Raw genomic sequence first — 23,082 nt, 5'->3', positions numbered from 1 at the left:
CATAAGCATGATGTGGGCAGCAAGAGGTTAAACTGAAAATAACACCAGTGTCCTTGTGATGTATTTTGAAGATGTTTCTGTCTTCCTAGTTACACAAACCGTATGGATTAGCTGTGGACGTTGGCTGTGGAACGGGGCAGAACACAAGAATTCTCTCTCCATACTTCAAGAAAGTTCTCGGAATTGACATCAGTGAGGCTCAGATAGAGGAGGCCAAGAAAGCCACGGGGTCATCCAATGTCACATACAGGTGGGGACATTCTAAACGTGTTTCATTCAACTAGTTATGTTTAGGGGAGGACCAGGAACCTTTTGTCCTAGGGGGGAGCACACTCAACCAAGAAACCCCTTTCCTGATATAGACAGACCTCTTTGGGCTAAAGAAAGTTTACCATGCAAAGTGTGCCATAGTCCTGCAGTAACTGGTGGGTATTCCTAAAGGTCATTGTTGGGAGATGTTTGGGTGATTGGTGGGTATTCCAAAAGGACATTGTTGGGCTGATTGGTGGGGTTTCCTAAAGAACATTGTTGGGGGATTTTGGGGTGATTGGTGGGTATTCTGAAAAGGATATTTTTGAGGGATGTTGGGGTAATTGGTGGGTATTCCTAAATTATATTGTTGGGGAATGGGGGGGGGGGGGTGCATGCTGTTTTCTTTTGTTTGTATGCTTACATTTGTAAAAAAAGGAATAAACGTGGCCCTTTTAGTGTGTAATAAACACAGTTCACCATTAGGGAGGAAGTTAACCTGTACAGCTACTGTACATGTGACATTGTTGGTAGTTTACTGGCTGCCTCATTGGCCTGGTTCACATTCATTCAGGGGCTTCCCATGCATTGTGGGCATACGGGCGCCACCCCCCTAATCCCTGCCACCACCTCCCGATCCATGCGCCCGGCCCCTTTCAGGACAGCCGGAAGCATGGACTCCTATGGCAACGTGGGCAAGGGTGTTTTATTTTTGAAGTACCTGATTAGAGCCTGAGGCTCTAATAAGCTTCTAAAAAAGGGTGGTCTTGGGGCGCAGTCACCCTGATCCCACCCTGTTGTGTGACCATACCAAATAAATTTTCGCAATTTTTACACCACAGTGCCTCCCCGACAATCAGGAGGCAGGCCAGTGAGACCTGTTTCCCGATTGGCCACAGTGCCTGGCATCCTATTGGATACCCAATACGTTGGAGGAAGAGACACACAAGGGAGGGGAGAAAGCTGGAGGATCGGACTCCTCTGCCGCCGCTGACACAGGAGGAGAGGACCCAACAGCCCAGAATGGAAGAGGAGACGCATGGGATGCAGGAGCCATTGCCTGCCCATCCCCCAGCTTGCTGCCATCACCCCAATGGGGTAAGTGCTGGTCTGATGGCAACGAGCATGGGGGGGGGGGGGTCACAGTGGCTGCATATGTTGGGCACAGGCTGCATATGATGGGCACATGCTGCATATGATGGACACGGAAGCTGCATAAGATGGGCACAGAACCTGCATAAGATGGGCACAGAACCTGCATAAGATGGGCACAGAAGCTGCATATGATGGGCACAGAAGCTGCATATGATGGGCAGAAGCTGCATATGGGCACAGGCTGCATATGATGGGCACATGCTGCATATGATGGGCACAGAAGCTGCATAAGATGGGCACAGAGGCTGCATATGATGGGCACAGAAGCTGTATATGATGGGCACAGAAGCTGTATATGATGGGCACAGAGGTTGCATATGATGGGCACAGAGGTTGCATATGATGGGCACATAGGTTGCATATGATGGGCACAAAGGGTTGCATATGATGGGCACAGAGGCTGCATATGATGGGCACATAGGCTGCATATGTTAGGAACAGAGGTTGCATAAGATGGGCACAGGCTGCTTATGATGGGCAGAAGCAGCATATGATGGGCACAGGCTGCATAGGATGGGCACAGAAGCTGCATATGTTGGGCACAGGCATCATATGATGGGCAGAAGCTGCATATGATGGGCACAGGCTGCATATCACAGGCACAGACTGCATAAGATGGGCACAGAGGCTGCATATGATGGGCACAGGCTGCAAATTATGGGAACAGAGGCTGTATGATGGGCACAGGCTGCATATGCTGGGCACAAAGGCTGCAATTGATGGCACAGTGGCTGCATTTTATGGGGCACAGTGGCTGCATATGATGAGCACAGCGAGGCTGCAATTGAAGTTTTTTTATGAAAACAGGGTGAATGTGACTGGAGCATGTCAGTGAAGGACTCATTGGGTGATTTTTCTGTGAATTCTTTATAAACAGACCCCTTTGTTTCATCTGGGAAGGGATGAGGCAAAAAAGTCAGAAGCACAGAGCCCAGGGTTGGGCTTTCAATCCAACCAGATGGTGTCACCAGGGAAGCTATCAGAAATTTTTGGGCCCCATACACAACTTTAGGCCTGGGCCTGACCATCAACATTCCCCAGGGCCCGCCCACTCGACGTCCCATTGAATCTACCTACTGGCTGCCCCATCAAGTCTCATCCTATGTCCTTCTACTCCTCCTGTCCCATTTCCCCATCCCATGTGCTTCTTCTCCTCCATCCCATGTCCCCTTGCTGCTCCTAGTCCCACCCCCCATCCCATGTCCTCCTCCTCCTCCTCCTCCTCCTCCTCCAGTGCCATGTTGTCCTCCTCCTCCTCCAGTCACATGTCATCTTCCTCCTCCTCCAGTCCCATGCCATCCTCATCCTCCTCCAGTCCCATGTCCTCCTCCTCCAGTCCTATGTCGTCCTCCCCAGTCCTATGTCGTCCTCCCCCTCCTCCAGTCCCATGTTGAGCTCCTCCTACTCCAGTCCCATGCCGTCCTCCTCCTCCTCCAGCCCCATGTTGTCCTCCTCCTCCTCCAGCCCCATGTTGTCCTCCTCCTCCTCCAGCCCCATGTCGTCGTCCTCCTCCTCCTCCAGTCCCATCCCATGTTGTCCTCCTCCAGTCCCATCCCATGTCAACATCCTCCTCCTCCATATCCCCCTCCTCCATCCCATTTCATTTCCTCCTCCTCCTCCATCCCATCTCCTCCTTCTCCTCCATCCTATTCCATGTCATCCTACTACAGTCCCATCCCATGTCCGCCTCCTATCCCAGCCTTGGTGACACCAAGACAGGATGTAAGGGAAAATCTCAGTGGGGACATAGCCAGCAATATACTGAGGTTTCCCCTCCCTTCCAGTCTAACCAGTATATTAAATATAATGTATAATATGGACATCATTTGGACATTCTAAGGCAACAATCACTCCCTGCCAGTGGGTCAGCAGTGGAGAAGCTCTACCCAGCACATATCCTGCTTAAACCGGCCAGAAGGATGCCATAGGTGAGGGAGTTCTGCCTTCCCTGGGTGCCAGCACTGACCAGAATGATTGGGAAGCATGGCGTCCTTCTCTCAAAACCAGCTGCTTCTCCCCCACATGCTCGTTATCCTTCCACTAACATCGCAGAGCCCGCACACTCATGTTGCCTGCACTTACTTTGCCATCTGGAGCGCCATCGTTATCCTTAAGCAGTCGCCTGTCCAGAGATTAGGGAGGAACAAGAGGGAAGTCTGTCTTCTGTCGGGAAAAGCGAGCTGCTGTCTGCTGTCATGGTCCGGGCTCAGGGACGGTGCACACAGGCGAATGGGCATTTTTACCGCCCCCCTTCTGGAGCCTGGCTTGGGCCCCCTGGAATGCCCGGGCCCCTTACATGTGTACGGGCTGTACTCGATGGCAGCCCCGGGTGTCACTACCTTAACATCTAATCTATAATTTCTGCAGTGTCTGTCTAGCTGAAGAGATGCTGGTTGGGGACGCCTCTGTCAATCTACTAACAGCGAGCACTGCTGCCCATTGGTTTAACATTGAGAAGTTTCTAAAAGAGGTAAAAAGCAAACAAGTCTTCTTGTTTCTGACTGCTGCACCTTGTAAAATGTGCTGTACGTTACATACACCTGACTGCTGAATTCTGTACACTGTGGGGGTTGATTTACTAAAGGCAAATCCACTTTGCACTACAAGTGCACTTGGAGGTGCAGTCGCTGTAGATCTGAGGGGGAAGATCTGCAATGAGTGGAAGCTCTGCTGATTTTATCACCCAATCATGTTCAAGCAAATATACTGCTTTTTATTTTCCTTGCATGTCCCCTTGAGATGTACAGCGACTGCACTTGTGTGCAAAGTGGATTTTCCTTTAGTAAATAAACCCCATAGTGTACATTATGATTTAACTTACTTAGCCTAAACTGCTACAGTGACTACAAGTAGTATTCAACCCCCTGCAGATTTAGCAGGTTTGATAAGATGCAAATAAGTTAGAGCCTTCAAACTTTAAACAAGAGCAGGATTTATTAACAGATGCATAAATCTTACAAACCAAAAAGTTATGTTGCTCAGTTAAATTTTAATAAATTTTAAACATAAAAGTGTGGGTCAATTATTATTCAACCCCTAGGTTTAATATTTTGTGGAATAACCCTTGTTTGCAATTACAGCTAATAATCGTCTTTTATAAGACCTGATCAGGCCGGCACAGGTCTCTGGAGTTATCTTGGCCCACTCCTCCATGCAGATCTTCTCCAAGTTATCTAGGTTCTTTGGGTGTCTCATGTGAACTTTAATCTTGAGCTCCTTCCACAAGTTTTCAATTGGGTTAAGGTCAGGAGACTGACTAGGCCACTGCTACACCTTGATTTTTTCCCTCTTGAACCAGGCCTTGGTTTTCTTGGCTGTGTGCTTTGGGTCGTTGTCTTGTTGGAAGATGAAATGACGACCCATCTTAAGGTCCTTGATGGAGGAGCGGAGGTTCTTGGCCAAAATCTCCAGGTAGGCCGTGCTATCCATCTTCCCATGGATGCGGACCAGATGGCCAGGCCCCTTGGCTGAGAAGCAGCCCCACAGCATGATGCTGCCACCACCATGCTTGACTGTAGGGATGGTATTCTTTGGGTCGTATGCAGTGCCATCCAGTCTCCAAACGTCACGTGTGTGGTTGGCACCAAAGATCTCGATCTTGGTCTCATCAGACCAGAGAACCTTGAACCAGTCTGTCTCAGAGTCCTCCAAGTGATCATGAGCAAACTGTAGACGAGCCTTGACATGACGCTTTGAAAGTAAAGGTACCTTATGGGCTTGTCTGGAACGGAGACCATTGCGGTGGAGTACGTTACTTATGGTATTGACTGAAACCAATGTCCCCACTGCCATGAGATCTTCCCGGAGCTCCTTCCTTGTTGTCCTTGGGTTAGCCTTGACTCTTCGGACAAGCCTGGCCTCGGCACGGGAGGAAACTTTCAAAGGCTGTCCAGCCCGTGGAAGGCTAACAGTAGTTCCATAAGCCTTCCACTTCCGGATGATGCTCCCAACAGTGGAGACAGGTAGGCCCAACTCCTTGGAAAGGGTTTTGTACCCCTTGCCAGCCTTGTGACCCTCCACGATCTTGTCTCTGATGGCCTTGGAATGCTCCTTTGTCTTTCCCATGTTGACCATGTATGAGTGCTGTTCACAAGTTTGGGGAGGGTCTTAAATAGTCAGAAAAGGCTGGAAAAACAGATAATTAATCCAAACATGTGAAGCTCATTGTTCTTTGTGCCTGAACTACTTCTTAATACTTTAGGGGAACCAAACAGAATTCTGTTGAATTGAGGGGTTGAATAATAATTGACCCTCTGAATAAACTTTTCACTATTTAAAAAAAAATGAAACAAAGAAATAACATTCTTTTTTGCTGCAGTGCATTTCACACTTCCAGGCTGATCTACAGTCCAAATGTCACAATGCCAAGTTAATTCCGAATGTGTAAACCTGCTAATTCTGCAGGGGGTTGAATACTACTTGTAGGCACTGTATATGTATGCTGTACTAAATATTGCATACAGTGGATCACTGCAATCTGTGCTATATATTACATACACTGAACTGCTACACTATATATATATTACATACACCAAACATCTGCACTCTGTACACTGTGCTATACATTATATTCCCCAAATCACTGAACTCTATATGATAGAATATACACTTTACTTTTTTTTTTTTTTTTTTTTTTTTTTTTTTATAAAATCAGTATTTCATCAGTGAAGGGCACACTTTTCTGATATATTAATGTAGATGTCGTCATTTCAGGTCGATCGGGTCTTAAAACCAGGAGGTTGCCTTGCTTTCTTCTCCTACTTTGCCAATATTGAAATTCACTACAAGGACCGCTCAGAACAGATGACTGAGGTCTTTTTGGATGTCAGTACTGAATATCTTTGTGTTTTCAGTGTCCCTTGTCTTACATGCTGCCTTGTCTGAGATATCGCTGTTGTCTTTGTGAGAGATAAGTAAGCCTGGCATGATATAAAATCCAGTATAAGAGTTTGGAAGCAGTCGCCTGCACCCCCCTTTCTTCACTGTGCCGAGCACTCTGGGGGCTTCCAGGTCTGGGATGCTCAATATGCAAATACTGACTGACTCCAAAGTCAGAGCTATGCCCCGCCTACTCCATGTACAATACTTGTCTTTTCATTGGTCAGAAAGTGGCAGTGCATTGTACTGGGGTTGTGCTGGTAGCCCTCATATGAATTCCAAGCTCCTAGGAGTTCAGGGGCCTCTCAGTATGAATATAGTATATGTTGGTACCTTGTGTGATCTGATTTTAAAAACTTTTATCAGATTCAGTATTTCTGTGTGTTAAGATGTTTGCTTTATATACAATAATAATCAGGAGCTACATGTAAATTATTCATTTTTGAACTTACTGAGAGTCCAGTGTTGACTACAAATAGATTACACAGCGCACAGTATGCATTCAAGTATTACTAAACCCAGGACTCTGCATTCACTATATCTGGTCTCCCCCAGTGCACAGAACATGGAAATGTAAAAGGTTTAGTAAATATAAACTACTAAATATCTTTTCTCATCAGAAGTATATAGCAGTCTTATGATGGCTTCTATAAGTGTCTGGTTAAAGCTTGGAGGAGGAGTTTTCATTCTCCTCTGACTGTCCTATGAGGCTGCAGGACCCCTGACCCTCTGCCTGGACAGTGCTGATTGGCCCTGTGCTGATCACATGCACTCTCCCACAAAAAAAAAACTCTCTAGCAATACACACCTTATGCCACGTACACACGACTGGACTTTTCGAGGGACTAGGTCCGACAGACTTTCGACGGAGTTCTGACAGAGTTCTGACGGACTTTCCGAATGAACGGACTTGGCCACACACAATCACACCAAAGTCTGACGGATTTGAACGTGATGACGTACGACTGGACTAGAATAAGGAAGAAGTTCATAGCCAGTAGCCAATAGCTGCCCTCGCGTCAGTTTTTGTCCGTCGGACTAGCATACACACGAGCGGATTTCTCGGCAGGAACCGGGTCCGGCGGAGTTCTGGCGGAAAAATTTGAAACATGTTCCATTTCTAAAGTCGGTCAGACTTTTGCAAATCAAAAGTCCGCTGCAGCCCACACATGATCGAATGGTCTGCCGGAATTGTTCCGTCTGACTTTTGATGTTGCAAAGTCTGGTCGTGTGTACACGGCATAACTGAGCATGTGCAGAGTGTCTCCAAGGCTCTGTTCTATCAGGAGATGATGGACTGGGGACAGTGGAAGAAGGCGAAGATCAGAGAAGACAGGGTCAAACAGTCTTTTTACACAATGCTGAGGATTAACCCCTTGGGTTCCACAGTGAGCTTAACAAGCATGCTTTACTGCAGATACAGACAGATTTTACTGCTCTGGGTTTAGTAACACTTTAAATAAACTAAAAGTTGTGCATATATAGATGCATTAGGGTTGATTTATTAAAGGCAAATAGACTGCGCAGTTTGCAAGTGCAGTTGCTTCAGAGCTTAGTAAATGAGGGGAAGCTCTGCTGACTTCTATCATCCAATCATGTGCAAGCAAAAACTCTTTTTTTTTTCCTTTCATGTGATTGGGTATTCTTTGTAAAGTGAAGCTTCACCTCTTTCACTAAACTCTGGAGCAACTGCGCTTGCAATGTGCACTGACTGTTTTCCTTTAGTAAAACAACCCCATTAATGTTTAATACCCAACTCCAAGAATAGAAAGAAGCCCAGTGGACTGGGACAAAAATTTGGCACTGGACTTCATTCAGACTGGCCCACTTTAATTGAATAAAATGCTGTCCCCCCCCCCCCCCCCGAAAAAAAACACGCCAACCAAAAGGCCCCCACATTCATTATTGTATATCACGAGGGGGTGAGAGACGGGAGGAAGGCTGTTTAGACAGAGGGGGCTATGGGACTGAGAGGGGGCTGCCCCCTCTGTCTCACAGCCCCCCCTCTGTCTCTCAGCCCCCTCTCTCTCACTCACCCCTTTCCCTCAACCACCTCCCTCTCTCACTGTGCCCGAAGCCCACCCATTTGTGTGACAATAGCGAACTAATATTCGCTATTGTCTTCCTGATTCTCCTCCCAGCCAATCAGAGAGTGGGTCCTGAGACCCGACTGGCTGAGAGGAGAAGGGATCATATTGGCCACTGAGGAGGAGGAGACACAGGGGAATCCGCCGAGGAGGAGACGCCGAGGAGGAGACCCTGAGGAGGAGACCCTGAGGAGGAGACCCTGAGGAGGAGACCCTGAGGAGGAGACCCCGAGGACGAGACGCCAAGGAGGAGACCCCGAGGAGGAGACGCCAAGGAGGAGACCCCGAGGAGGAGACGCCGAGGAGGAGACCCCGAGGAGGAGACGCCAAGGAGGAGACCCCGAGGAGGAGACGCCAAGGAGGAGACCCCGAGGAGGAGACGCCGAGGAGGAGGCGCCGAGCAGGAGACCCCAAGGAGACACCAAGGAGGAGGCGCAGAGCAGGAGATGCTGAAGAGGAGACGCAGAGGAGACACCGAGGATTAGACACCAAGAGGAGGCGCCGAGGAGGAGACACCAAGAGGAGGCGCCGAGGAAGAGACGCCAAGGAGGAGACACAAGGAAGAGACACCAAGAAGGAGGCGTTGAGCAGGAGACACCGAGGAGATGCCAAGGAGGAGAGACCGAGGAGGAGGCATTGAGGAGGAGACGCAGAGGAGGGGATGCAGAGGAGGAGACACGAAGGAGACGTTGAGCAGGAGACGCAGAGGAGGAGACACAGGCCCACGACCTAGATGGGGTTAGTGTGGAGTTTGCCGATCATATGGGGGCAGGGGTTTGACAAACTGACCATTGGGGGGGTGGCGAGTGATTTGTTTGCTGCCCCCCCCCCCCCCCCCCCCAAATGGAGTACCAGCCTTCACTGGTCAGAGCCATGGCTTTATGATCCGCAGGACCCATTAGCTTTACTGATTGCAGAGCTGTGGGTCTGACTTAACTGGGGCCAAGTTGGACCTCGGCAGAGAGACCACTGCTTCCACACACAGAGCAAAGGTTCATTTTTTTTAGCTTCTGACAGGGGACAGGCTTTTCTATTCAGACTATGGCTGCATTCTAAAGAAAAGGAAGTGTAAGACTTTGCACACCTTTTATTTTCATACATCCGGGAGATATTTAGCCGGTTCAAACTGAAGGTTTAGTTGGGTTTTAATGTGGACCCTCCTTTTAAATGCAGGTCAAGCATGAAGGAATTATTTATTGAAAAAACATCTCCATTGTCTCCATGTGTAAAGACAAAAATTGCACTTATTTTCAGGTGAAAAATATTGTGGCCCCATATCAGAGTGAGAAGATTAACAATATGAAGACTGCATACAAGGAAATATATGAAGCCATCCCGTACCCCGACAAAAGAAGGTCCGACTACTTTTATATATCTGTCATGTCTGGTAGCCTCTGGTCACCGGCTCCCCCGGCCCTTTAAGGGGTTCTGAATGTTGGGATTTTAAATCTTTTCAGAAATACCTTAAAGGGTTAATTTTAATCTTTTCTTTTAAGGAATAGAACAACATAATCTGATGATTTACAGCTTTCTTTTGCTTTCTTATTTAATTTAATTTAAAATAATAATTTTACAAACATAACTGTGTGCGCAAGGTACGCGATATATAGAACTCTCAACTTCTTATTTTTTATTTTGAAAACCTTTTTTTTATTTTCTTAATAAACACATAGACAATACAGATGTACAACAGCACAGCCACCATCTGGCTATTAACAGGGTAGGGACCCACGCAGAGATGACACAGTATCCTTACATTATCAAAAACCATTAAAACATTTACGACTACCATAGTATATTAATGTCAATGGGCCGTCCTGGCTCTTGCTCTAAGCCCTTGTACACACGGTCGGAGAATCCGTTGGAATGTGTCCTATCGGACCATGTCGTCGGATAATCTGACTGTGTGTGGTATGCATCGGACTACTTCCCTCGGAATATCCGTCGGACCCAATTTTCCAACATGTTGGAAATATTTCCCAACCAACTGGGCTGATCGGACATACTCTGATCATGTGTAGAGAATTTTGATCGGACCAAGTGCCACGCATGCTCAGATCAAATTCCTACATCAAAGCTATTGGCTACTAGTGTGAATGTAGTCCCATCGTAACGAAATTACGCCATCACGTTCTGAAAGAACTGATTTTTTCGCCAACTTTGTCCAACCGTGTGTATGCAGCAGTTTCGGACAAGATCCGACGGACAAAATCCGACGAGCAAAATCCGACGGATTTGGTTGTGGAAATCTCCGACCGTGTGTACAGGGGCTTAGGGTGGGCTGAAAATATTGCTAGCTCATCTAAATTAAACTGCTATTAAGGATTGGTCTATTAGGATGTCAAGGAGAGCGATCATACATCAGAGAGGTCACCTAATCTGCTGCAGCAGAGGGTTCCGCTACCCACTTACTCCAGACTCTGTCATGTTTTTTCAGACAGCCTTTATGTATATAGGTGTACCTGTTAAGAGGGGGTCACATTGCTAACAAGTTTTTTCCATAGACCTATGGAGGAAGGAGTCTTTCCCTTCCAGCATAGGACAATGGATTTCCTGGCATAGAACAGCAGGAGACCCAACAAGGTTCTCTCAGCCACCCTGGGCACCAAGTCCTCCACCAGCCCCAGAAGGCATATTGTTGGGGATGGAACGATAGAGATACTTAGTAGATCATTCACTTCCATAAGAATTTGTGACCAGAAACCTGTAATTACTGGGCAGGACCAGAACATGTGGATAAAGTCCCCAGGGGCATGGTCAAAACGCCAGCATTCTGGGGAGATATGCCCTATGGACAATCTTGTATTGAATGAGGCGGTCTCTCAAGGAAAACATCGGTGGTGGCTGGGGTTCAATTTTTTTTTTGGGGGGAGTGTTATGCTTGCGTCTATCTAGCAAGGTTACTGAGACCTCTGCAGTGTACAAATGTGCTATTACTGAACAAAATATTCTGTACATACAGAACTGTCACAATATTAGGAATACAAATCAAGACTGACAGATATATCAAGCAAGATGCCAAGCAAGAAACTATGGTCTGTAAACAGTAGAAATACGCTTAAAAGTTAATTAACTCCGGTTACTGTGTGTTTTATGATCTCCGTTGACAACTAGGACTCAGTCTTCCAAAGCAATTGCTGTGGAGATCAGGTGTCTTCTTCTTCAATGGCTTCTGGCTGGTTACAGATTTTTCCTCTTTGGTCTTAAGCCATGATGAGTGTCTTGTCCAGCTTATCCCTGACAACCTATTTATATGTCAGGTTGTTTACCATAACAACTGAAAAACAGAAAAACATCTCTGTAGCTTTCAATTACAGAGGCACTCTCAAATACTACCTCAAGATGGCACTCTGGTATCATACATGCCATAGGTTTATCTATAGAGACAATAGACTGCTGAAACTGTCAACTGAAATGCAACAATGGTATCTAAGTTCCCATTGTTTGAGGACAGCCTGTGTACTTGTTACCAAGGCATTCGTTTGAGAAGCATCCACTCAAACCCAACTTCATTTCTGTTTAAAACTAATCTGATGGGGAAAATCATAAATTTAATATAAATATATATTTATATCAAACTCAACACAGGGGGCGGCAAACAAATATGGCTCCCTCACTAAGCCCAAACACCCCCACCCCGCCCCGCGCCATCGCTTGATCGATCACCCGCTTAATCGCCCGCTTGCCCCTTCTGCCCTCTGGCCCCGCACTTACCCCATCCGGGTTGCGGCTACCACGGCTTCCCCCCTGCATCTCCTGCCGAGTCCCAGCGGTCGCTTCTCCTCCAGGCCAATGGAGTCTCAGGACCTGCTTCCTGATTGCCCGGGAGGAGAAGCAGGAAGACATTAGCAAATATTAATTTACTAATGTCATACAACTAGGTGGGCTCAGAGTGCAATGCTCTGTCCCCCGAGCCCACCCTTTTTGAAGCAGATTAGAGCCTCAGGCTGTAATTATTTTCATCATGTGCTTAAAAAAAAATTGAAATCCATGCGTCCAGCTCCCTGCGTGGAGATTAGGGGTCGGGCGCATGGATTAGGGGGGACGGCACCTCTGCACCCCTTATGATCTGCCGCCACTACTGCTGCCTAGGCATACACGGCTTAATTATTTTCTGACCTGATGTTCCTACTCTTTGGCTGGGGTAGATTGTAAGATTGCCACATCTGGGATCTCATTTTTAATTTGAAGCCCAACTCCAGGAAACTTAAAAATGATCCCTTGCAGTGGGGCTGCTCCCATATTAGGTTTCTTGCTCATTTAGGTCTAGGGAACAAAAAAAGAAGATTTATATACTCAATCCTTCATGCTGCTAGGCCTGTCCTCAGGGTCTTCTACCTCACACTCCAGCATTCTAAGGTACTGACATTATCAAGACTGATATGGGGTCCATAGCCTTACATTATATATACCTTCTATGTGCTGCAGAAGCTGCAATTGGTCATCAGGCTTGTATGTATTGGTATTATCTGTATTATTCATCCTTGTTTATGTCACTTGTACAGCGCCACAGCATAGGATCCCACTATATAAATAGCTGTTAATAGGAATGTAAAGATTGCATTTGTTTTCTATAACCCCTTCATTAACTCACATTGCTATTTGCCTTTGCAGGATTGAAAACATTCGGACCAAGATCAGAATGCCATTGTCAAGTCTGATGGGTCTTTTTCTTACCTTCTCCGCGTTCCAGATCTATCTTAAGACTGAGCCTGAAAAAGCAAAGGAAGTGCTAAGAACAGTAGAGGAAAGGTGAGAATGTATAAGAATGGGACAGGAAATAGTAGGGAACAGAGGACAAGAAAGGTACAAATTGTGCAGCAGTGTTGTCACCCTGAGGACAGAGTGATCATAGAAGAACATGAAGATTTAAATAGTCTTTAATATAGGCGTGCACACAGGGTGTTCCGGATGTGCCTGGGCACACCCTAATCACCTGTGCCCCAGGGCTTTTTCTCATCCATGCACACTGGTAATTAGATAAAAACAGAGGGCACACTGGCCTAGTGCATTATCCAACGACAATTTTTGTGAAGATAAAATATAAAAAGTGAGTACACCCCTCATATCTTTTTCCTGTAAAAACACTGAAGAAATTACAATTTGCTACAATGTAAAGTAGTGAGTGTACAGCTTGTATAACAGTGTAAATTTGCTGTCCCCTCAAAATAACTCAACACACAGCCATTAATGTCTAAACCGCTGGCAACAAAAGTGAGTACACCCCTAAGTGAAAATGTCCAAATTGGGCCCAACGAGTCCATATTTTGTGTGGCCACCATTATTTTCCAGCACTGCCTTAACCCTCTTGGGCATGGAGTTCATCAGAGCTTCACAGGTTGTCACTGGAGTCCTCTTCCCCTCCTCCATGATGACATATTGGAATACTGCCCTGTGGCCCAGTCTCTGAAGGGAGGGGATCATGCTCAGCTTCAGTATGTCACAGTACATGTTGGCATTCATGGTTCCCTCAATGAACTGTAGCTCCCCAGTGCCGGCAGCATTCATGCAGCCCCAGACCATGACACCCCCACCACCATGCTTGACTGTAGACAAGACACACTTGTCTTTGTACTCCTCACCTGGTTGCCGCCACACACACTTGACACCTTCTGAACCAAATAAGTTTATCTTTGTTTCATCAGATAACCGGTGCAATGGGTGCATTATCCGATGCTTCCTCTGTCGTTTCGGCACGCGGACAGTGGCATAAGTGAGGGGGAGGACTGCCTCGGGTGGCACACACTGGGCGGTTGTCAGGCTGGCACTTCTCCTCCGCTACTGGAGTGGTGACAGTAAGGTTTAGGCAGTGGCGCAGTGACAGGGCAGGTTAGAACACGGAGAGGTGAGCTGCAGTGGTGTTGAAAGGGGGGGGGGTTGCGGGCCGCACTCAGGTGACACCCTTTGGCAGGGGCCAGGGCAACATTACTGCCCAAAGATCCCCTTCTCTTGCAGCCACAGGCTGTCTGAGCGGCTCTGAGCAGTCCCAGCTGTCTCACACAGCCGAGCAGAGTGAAGCTGCCCCCCTCCTCTCTGTTTATGTGTACACAGTGGGAGGGGACCTGCTGTGCATGGCCCATGCTGATCTGAGATACCGAGGGGGGGGCTGTACTGAATGGGGGGGGGGTCTGCACTGGGGAGTCTGTACTGAATGTGGGGTCTGCACTGTAGGGGGGTCTGTACTGAATGGGGGGTTTGCACTGATGGGGGGGTCTTCAATAAATGGAGGGTCTGTACTGAAGGAGGGGGCATCTGTGTAACCAGCAGGGGGTCCAAAAAAGGTTAGGGGGGGTCTGTGTAACATGCAGGGGTCCAGATCTGTGGGGGGTTGTGTAATGTAAAGGGGTCCAGAGGTGCGGGGTGTTGTGTAATGTAAAGGGGCCCAGAGCTGTGGGGGGTTGTGTAATGGACAGCTTCTTCTCTGTTTTACCCACCCAAGGGCATCTTGTAAATCTACAGAGGTGGGCAGAAAGTTATTAACCATTTGTGTGTTAGACAACTTTGTGACCTGTTATTTAGCAGTGGTCTAGCATTGTAAAAGGCATGACATTCTGCTTGAACTGCCCTTCACCATGGACATGCTGAAATATGTAGGGACTCACTCATATGTGCTTTGACCTCTGAAGAGCGATTCTCGTTTAGATCCCTCTTCAGAGAGCATTTGAGCTGCAGTGAGAAGGCATTATTTCCCACCACCCACTTTAACCCCTTGAACTCCACACTGCACACGATTGTTTGCGGAGTACCACCATTCACTTGAATGGGTCATATACACTCACCGGCCACTTTACTAGGTACACCTGTTCAATTGCTTGGTAATACAAATTGCTGATCACCCAATCATATAGCAGCAACTCAATGCATTTAGGCATCTAGACGTGGTGAAGACGACTTGCTGAAGTTCAAACCGAGCATCAGAATAGGGGAAGAAAGAGGATTTAAGTAACTTTGAACGTGGTATGGTTGTTGGTGACAGACAGGCTGGTCTGAATATTTCAAAAACTGCTGATCTATTGGGATTTTCACACACAATCATCTCTCAAGTTTACAGAGAATGGTCCGAAAAAGAGAAAATATCCAGTGAGCGGCAGTTGTGTGGAGGAAAATGCCTTTCTGGTGTCAGAGGAGAATGGGCAGACTGGTTCCAGATGATAGAAAGGCAACAGTAACTCAGACCCCACTCGTTACACCCAAGGTATGCAGAATACCATATCTGAACTCACAACACATCGAACCTTGAAGCTGATGGGCTACAGCAGCAGAAAATCACACTGGGTGCCACTCCTGTCAGCTAAGAACAGGAAACCGAGGCTACAATTCACACAGGCTCACCGAAATTGGACAGTAGAAGATTGGAAAAACGTTGCCTGGTCTGATGAGTCTCGATTTCAGCTCTGACATTCAGATGGTCATAAACAACATGAAAGCATGGATCCACCCTGCCTTGCACCACTGGTTCAGGCTGGTGGTGGGGGTGTAATAGTGTGGGGGGGATATTTTATTGTCACATTTTGGGCCCCTTAGTACCAATTGAGCATCGGTTAAACACCACAACCTACCTGAGTATTGTTGCTGACCATGTCCATCCCTTTATGATTACAGTGTCCCCATCTTCTGATGGCTCCTTCCAGCAGGATGATGCCCCATGTCACAAAGATCCAATCATCTCACCACTGGACAATGAGGTCCCTGTCCTCCAATGGCCTCCACACTCACCATATTTCATCCAATAGAGCACCTTTGGGATGTGGTGGAGATTGGCATCATGGATGTGCAGCCGACAAATCTGCAGAAACTGTGTTATGTTATCATGTCACTATGGAGCAAAGTCTCTGAGGAATTTTTTGCAACATCTTGTTGGATCTATGCCATGAAGAATGAAAGCAGAAGGGGGTCCAACCCATTACTAGCAAGGTGGACCTAATAAAATGGCCGGTGAGTGTATGTGCTTTGTATAAATATATACACACCCTTGTGTGTTGAGCTTTATGCTGTGTACACACAAGCGTTTTTTCCGTTGGAATAGACTCTGAAGGTTTCTCAGACGGAATTCAGACGGAATTCCGCTCAAGCTGTGGTGCGTACACACGATCACACCAAAGTGTCGGGGTGATCAGAGCACTGGAGGGGGGGCACAATTACTAGAATCGATTCCCCTGCAGTGCAGCCGGAGGGAGAGGAGAAGCTGAGAGCACTGCCGGGGGAGCCTCAAGAGGATCAGTGTCAGTGATAGGGCAGTACAGCCTGTTCTCCTGCTCTGCAGGTCCCCGGACCCCCTTTAAACTAATGGGGCCTTGTTCAAGAGGGACAGCTGTATGGTCTTATCAGCGGCCCTGACAGCCACACACAGTCCCCTGAATTATAAAAAAAAAACAACAGGACTTCAAAAGAAGATGGTGATGTGGGTTTTAGGGATGAAGTGTGAATCAATGATTCATCTAACACCATAGGCTTGCGCACAGGGTGTGCCGGATGTGCCTGGGCACACCTTAAACGCCCTGTGAGGATTAGTGTAGGCGAACCAGGTGCCATTCGCTGCATCAATTTTGCAGATTCCTTCCACCCCCTGTCGCTGGAGCCGCTGCTTTACAAGGCAGCTGTTTTTGATAGTGATGGGGCAAGTTGTGTGTCTACCCACCCCTCATTCCCATGGCTGTGTTGTTGGAGAGCAGGCTGAGCTCTGGTGCCTGCTCTCTCCTGCTCCGATCATATTAAGGACACAGAGGGCAGCATGCATGTCTGTCCCCTCTTCCCAGAGCACAGCGCTCCTCTCTCCCCTTCCCTCCTCGATCATGTACCACAAAGGATTAGGGAAAATGTCGTCTGGAGGGGCAGGAGTGCAATGAAAATTAATGGGGCTACAGAATGTAATGGTCATAAGAAGGAAGGAAGATAGAAATTTTTGCAGGGATTCCATGAGATATTAGTGGCAGTCCAAGGGGGCCTTGGACTGCCACTAATATCTCATGGAATCCCTGCAAAAATTTCTATCTTCCTTCCTTCTTATGACCATTACATTCTGTAGCCCCATTAATTTTCATTGCACTCCTGCCCCTCCAGACGACATTTTCCCTAATCCTTTCCCTAAACACATTATCACATAGTGGGAATGAGAGTTCCCGTTACACAATTTTGATGCAATTCTATGTGTCACATTCACTTGAATTGGCTGCCCTATGTGTATTTGTTGGCTGAAAAGAAGCTCCTGCTCCTTTTCAGGGGACAAGGTTCACTAGTTTCTTAAAGGACCAATTTGCCGTGCGATAGTGACAACCAAGCGCACGGCGCACATTGTACTGTGATTGCAATGCGTGGCAATTCTGTCCGGGATTCCAAATTGTAAAGTGTGAATGGAGCCTAAGGTGGCGCCAGTGAGTAATGACCTGCTACCTGGGCTGTTTACATCCATATACAGCAGAGTCTCAGCTGCTGTGGACCCTTTATATGTGTGTGTGAGGACCTGGAGCAGTGCAGACCCAACACTGGGTATCTGCGCCATAACAGGAGCAGGGACCATGGGACCAAGTCACTTAGTGTTATTCAGCCGCACTTGAACCCAAAGGGACCTGTTGCCATGTGGGCCTACTGTCTGGGACCTAAGAATTCCAGTGCCTGCTGTTCGCCAAGCCATTAGGACCGGATTAGTTGCTTACCAGGAGTCTTGAGATGCACTACACATCTCAACCTCTTGCCACACACATAGTCAACACCATAGAGACAAATTTTACACAACTGCTCATCTACATACAGTACTTTACTAAAATTCCTAAAGGAAAAGTGCACCACCCAAAGAAGAGCCCCACCGAAAGATATCTAACATTAACTATTAAGGATACCCCATACATTAGGATCACATATTAACACCTGCTGTTGAGGTTATAACCAAAGTGTGTGTAAATGGATCCTATTATTCTTCTGAGATAGTTGATGCCATTACAGAGACTCTAATTGCACCAGGTATAGAGCAATTTAACTTTTCTTATAGAATTTTAAAAGCTTGATAGTGCAGGTAATCATCTGTTCATTGATTTATGCCTTGTTTAATGACATTTTACTGTAATACATTTAATTAATTTACCACCAAATTTATTGTGGCCTAACAGACACTCCCAACAGATTTGTCAGAAAACCTTTTCTTTTAGAATCAAAATTTTCTATGGAACACTATACAACAAAATACTCCCACAAATGTTAGCCATTGATTGAAACCAAGATTTGTTGATTTGCACACACAAAAAAAGTATTTTCCCTAACAAATTGATTGAAGACCATTTTGCAAAAATTAATACACCCCAATGAAAGTCTTAGGAGCTATATTTTAGACAACAAAATCCAAATTAACCACTTGCCTACTGGGCACTTAAACCCCCCTCCTGACCAGACCAATTTTCAGCTTTCGGTGCTCTCACACTTTGAATGGCAATTACTCAGTCATGTAACACTGTACCCAAATTAATTTTTTTTCCTTTTTTTTCCCATACATATAGAGCTTTCTTTTGGTGGTATTTGATCACCTCTGGGTATTTTATTTTTTGCGCTATAAATGAAAAAAGACCGAAAAACACATTTTCTTTGTTTCTGTTATAAAATTTAGCAAATTATTAATTTTTTTCATGAATTTTGGCCACAATTTATACTGCTACATATCTTTGGTAAAAATAACTTAAATTAGTGGATATTATTTGGTCTTTGTGAAAGTTAGAGAGTCTACAAGCTGTGGTGCGAATCATACAAAATTGATCACATCTGATGTACTGGTGGCCGATCTCATTTCTTGCGACCCGAAGAAGCCAGGAAAGTACAAATACCCCCCAAATGACATCTTTTTGGAAAGTAGACATTCCAAGGTATTTAGTATGAGGCATGGTGAGCTTTTTGATGTTGTCATTTTTTCCCACAATTCTTTGCAAAATTAAGATTTTTTATTTTTTCCCACAAAATTGTCATTGTAATAGGCTATTTCTCTCATGTGGCATATGTATACCACAAATGACACCCCAAAATACATTCTGCTACTCCTCCTGAGTATTACGATACCACATGTATGGGACTTTTTCAGTGCCAGTACCGCTAACACCCACACGCAAAGCATACACCTCCCGTAGTGGTATAGTATCTGAACAGATCCATATCTGATCTGATCAGATCTATACTAACGTCCCCAGCAGTTTAAGGTTCCAAAAAAATGCATTGTTAGCGGGATCAGCCCAGATACCTGCTGGCACCTGCGTTTTGCCCCTCCGCCCAAGTGCAGTATCGATCGATCACTGTCACTTACAAAACACTAAACACATAACTGCAGCGTTCGCAGAGTCAGGCCTGATCCCTGCGATCGCTAACAGTTTTTTTTTGGTAGCGTTTTATATTTAAATCCTGAAGACGGTGCTTGGTTTTCGGGGTCCCGTACGTGGCTAGGCTCCCAAAAAGTCCCCCAAGTGTGGTGTTCCCGTACTCGGGAGAAGCAGCAGAATATATTGTGGGGTGTAATTTCACTTATGCCTATAGCATGTGTGAGCAATATATCATTTAGTGACAACTTTGTGCAAAAAAAAAAAAAATTGCAATATTCCTGCAACTTGTGGCAAAATATAAAATATTTAATGGACTCAACATGCCTCTCAGTAAATAGCTTGGGGTGTCTACTTTCCAAAATGGGGTCATTTGGGGGGGGTTTATGCTATTTTGGCATTTTATGGCCTTCGAAACTGTGATAGGTAGTGAGGAGTGAAATCAAAAATTTGCACCCTTAGAAATCCTGAAGGCAGTGATTGGTTTTCGGGGTGCCGTACGCGGCTAGACTCCCAAAAAGACCCACATATGTGGTATCCTCGTACTCAGGAGAAGCGGCAGAATATATTTTGGGGTGCAATTCCACATATAACTATTGCAGGGATCCTCAAACTACGGCCCTCCAGCTGTTGCAAAACTACACATCCCATGAGGCATTGTAAAACTCTGACATTCACAAACATGACTAGGCATGATGGGAATTGTAGTTCCTCAACAACTGGAGGGCCATAGTTTGAAGACCCATGAACTATGGCATGTGTGAGCAATATATCATTTAGTGACAACTTTTTGTAAACTTTTTTTTTTGTGTCATTATTCAATCACTTGGGACATAAAAAAAAAAAATTCAATGGGCTCAACATGCCCCTCAGCAATTTCCTTGGGGTGTCTACTTTCCAAAATGGGGTCATTTGGGGGGGATTTGTACTGCCCTGCCATTTTAGCACCTCAAGAAATGAGATAGGCAGTCGTAAATTAAAAGCTGTGTAAATTCCAGAAAATATACTCTAGTTTGTAGACGCTATAACTTTTGTGCAAACCAATATATATACGCTTATTGACATTTTTTTTACTAAAGACATGTGGCTGAATAAATTTTGCCCTAAATGTATGACTAAAATTGAGTTTATTCGATTTTTCTTATAACAAAAAGTAGAAAATATATTTTTTTCTCGAAATTTTCGGTCTTTTTCCATTTATATTGCTAAAAATAAAAATCGCAGAGGCAATCAAATACCATCAAAAGAAATCTCTATTTGTGGGAAGAAAAGGACACAAATTTTGTTTGGGTACAACATTGCATGACCGCGCAATTACCAGTTAAAGCAGTGCAGTGCGAAATTGTAAAAAGACCTCTGGTCCTTAGGTTGACAATTGGTCCGGGGCTGAAGTGGTTATTAAATATTAAAATCCTATTTTTCAAAAGGTGTGTACTCCTTTATGCTGAGCTATGTATGTGTGTGTGTACATATCTAGCTATATATATATATATATATATATATATATATATACACACACATACATATATATATATATATATACACACACATGTGTATTGAAGCTTCTGGGTGCACACCTTAATGAAATATGCTGCGCACACTTATGTGTTACACCCTAAATATGAATGTAATATAACTATGGTCCAAAAGGTTTGACTAGGCCTTTAACCCCACTGAAAGCCACCTAAAAAAATGTTTTCAGTGAAGTTTTTGAACTATTCAATGTTTTGGGAATGTTCTCAGACTATATTGTACATGAATCCTCTTTCAGGTTCCTTCGGATCATGGGGACGTCCTCCACTGAAACTGAGGTTGAAGTTTGGCTACAAAACCTCCTGCTGTTGGCTTCCAAACCGTAGTGAAGGATTGATTTGGAAAACCGACACTGAACCCTGCAAGACATGGCTGGAGACCCTGTTGATCAGTATTTGACCATGTCAAAAGTTTTAGTATGTCAGATGTGCATACAGAAAACTCAAGAGCAATCCTCTCTGTATAAAAGCAAACCATGAACAATAAGACAAAATATCAACTGTGACAATGTAGCAAAAAGGCCAAATAAAGAAAAAAATCTCTTAATATATAACTTTGTATCTTTTGTGATCATTTATCTCCACCTATCACTGTGTATAAATCCCTCCTAATAGCTCAGTCCCATACACCAGTACTCAAAACAATTGGCTGAAAGGACAGGTGGTACTCTATGGGGACGTATCAGCTGTACAAACACAGCCACAGGTCCTAATTCAACATAGCTGGGACCTCGGTATTTTGCTATCGCTGTTAATTTATGTATTTATAGCTGAGACCTCAGTGTCTTCCTCAAAGCTTCCTCCAGGATCTTTATAGGGCCCAGGCCCCATCAGTTCAAAAAGGTGGCCTGGGCAACTGCCAAGGAGGGATGGCTGTGCTGCCGTTTTGCTGGCACTGATCCTCTTGTGGCTCCTCCTTCAGTGCTGCCAGCTTCTTCTCCCTCCCTACGGCTGTACTGCCAAAGGATCAGTTTAAGTATCTGCACCTCCACTCTGATCACTCCACCCTGCTGTCCCTGCTGTTCTGCCTTCCTGTGTGCCCCCTTCCACCTACTGTCCAGCCCCCTCGGTGTGCCATTTACCTGCAGCACTGCAGGCTTCCCAACCTTTACTCACCCACTAGCTCTGCTGAAGGAAACACAGGGGGATCAGTTTCAGGATGTAGAGCGGGGGGGGGGACATATTGTCATATTTACCGGCTCCTTCCTTTCCTAAGTCCAGTGCAGCTGAGGTTATAGAGAAAGGAACTTAGAAATCTGTCTGCTTAGATCCCTGCTATTTGACCAAAGTCCCCCAAACGGGGCAAAAAAAAAAAAAGATGTAATTCTAAAAAATATTAAAAAAAAGGTCTTTTTCATATGTGCTTTGTTCTCTAGAGAGCAGTTAGCATTTGGATCTTCAGAGAGCATTTGGCAGGCAGTGAGGAGGCATATGGCCTCCTCACTGCCTGCTTTAACCCCACACTAGCATGCTGCAACCATGAGCTTTGCATACGGTTGTGGGGTGCTTGCAGAACAACACTATCCACTTGAATGGGTGTTGTTTGACAGGGGTATAATTTTTACCATGGCTGCAAAGCATAGCATTGTGGGAGTGGCATGTGTGCACCCCTAGCCACTGCCTGTGTTGCCAAAGGGGGTAGCGGTTTGTGGGCAGTAAAAGTGCAGCTCATCCATGGGGTTTCACCGTCCCTCAATGTCATGTGTGAGTGAGCCCTAAGGATTCACACAGGTACTGTGTGTGAATGAGTGTATTGTACATTCGGTCTGAGCCGCCTGTTACCCTATGGGGATGCAGTGGCTGTATGAACACAACCTCAGGTCCTAATTTGATAAGTGTGGATGAGTGGCCCTGAATGCACACTGTGTGTGTTTAGGGGCATACACCAGTACC

The 23,082-nt window shown here is 45.8% G+C and overlaps 1 protein-coding gene across 1 annotated transcript in view; it reads left to right on the top strand.

The window, feature by feature from the left end:
* Positions 1-21,743, top strand: part of LOC143923558 (putative methyltransferase DDB_G0268948) — a 29,234-nt gene extending 7,491 nt beyond the window's left edge. Inside the window, exons 2-7 of the mRNA XM_077447324.1 lie at positions 90-250; positions 3,772-3,874; positions 6,118-6,228; positions 9,624-9,724; positions 12,984-13,121; positions 21,429-21,743. Coding sequence (XP_077303450.1) covers positions 90-250; positions 3,772-3,874; positions 6,118-6,228; positions 9,624-9,724; positions 12,984-13,121; positions 21,429-21,516 — 702 coding nt within the window. The 3' untranslated portion in view covers positions 21,517-21,743. The remainder of the gene's footprint in view (positions 1-89; positions 251-3,771; positions 3,875-6,117; positions 6,229-9,623; positions 9,725-12,983; positions 13,122-21,428) is intronic.
* The last annotated feature ends 1,339 nt before the right edge of the window (positions 21,744-23,082 follow it).

The sequence above is a fragment of the Lithobates pipiens genome, unplaced genomic scaffold (assembly GCF_037356315.1).
Source record: "Lithobates pipiens isolate NorthernLeopardFrog02 unplaced genomic scaffold, aLitPip1_a1.2 Scaffold_22, whole genome shotgun sequence".
NCBI classification, from domain to species: domain Eukaryota; kingdom Metazoa; phylum Chordata; class Amphibia; order Anura; family Ranidae; genus Lithobates; species Lithobates pipiens.
Note: the sequence above shows the minus strand (reverse complement) of the source record. Positions and strands in the feature narration are given on the sequence as shown.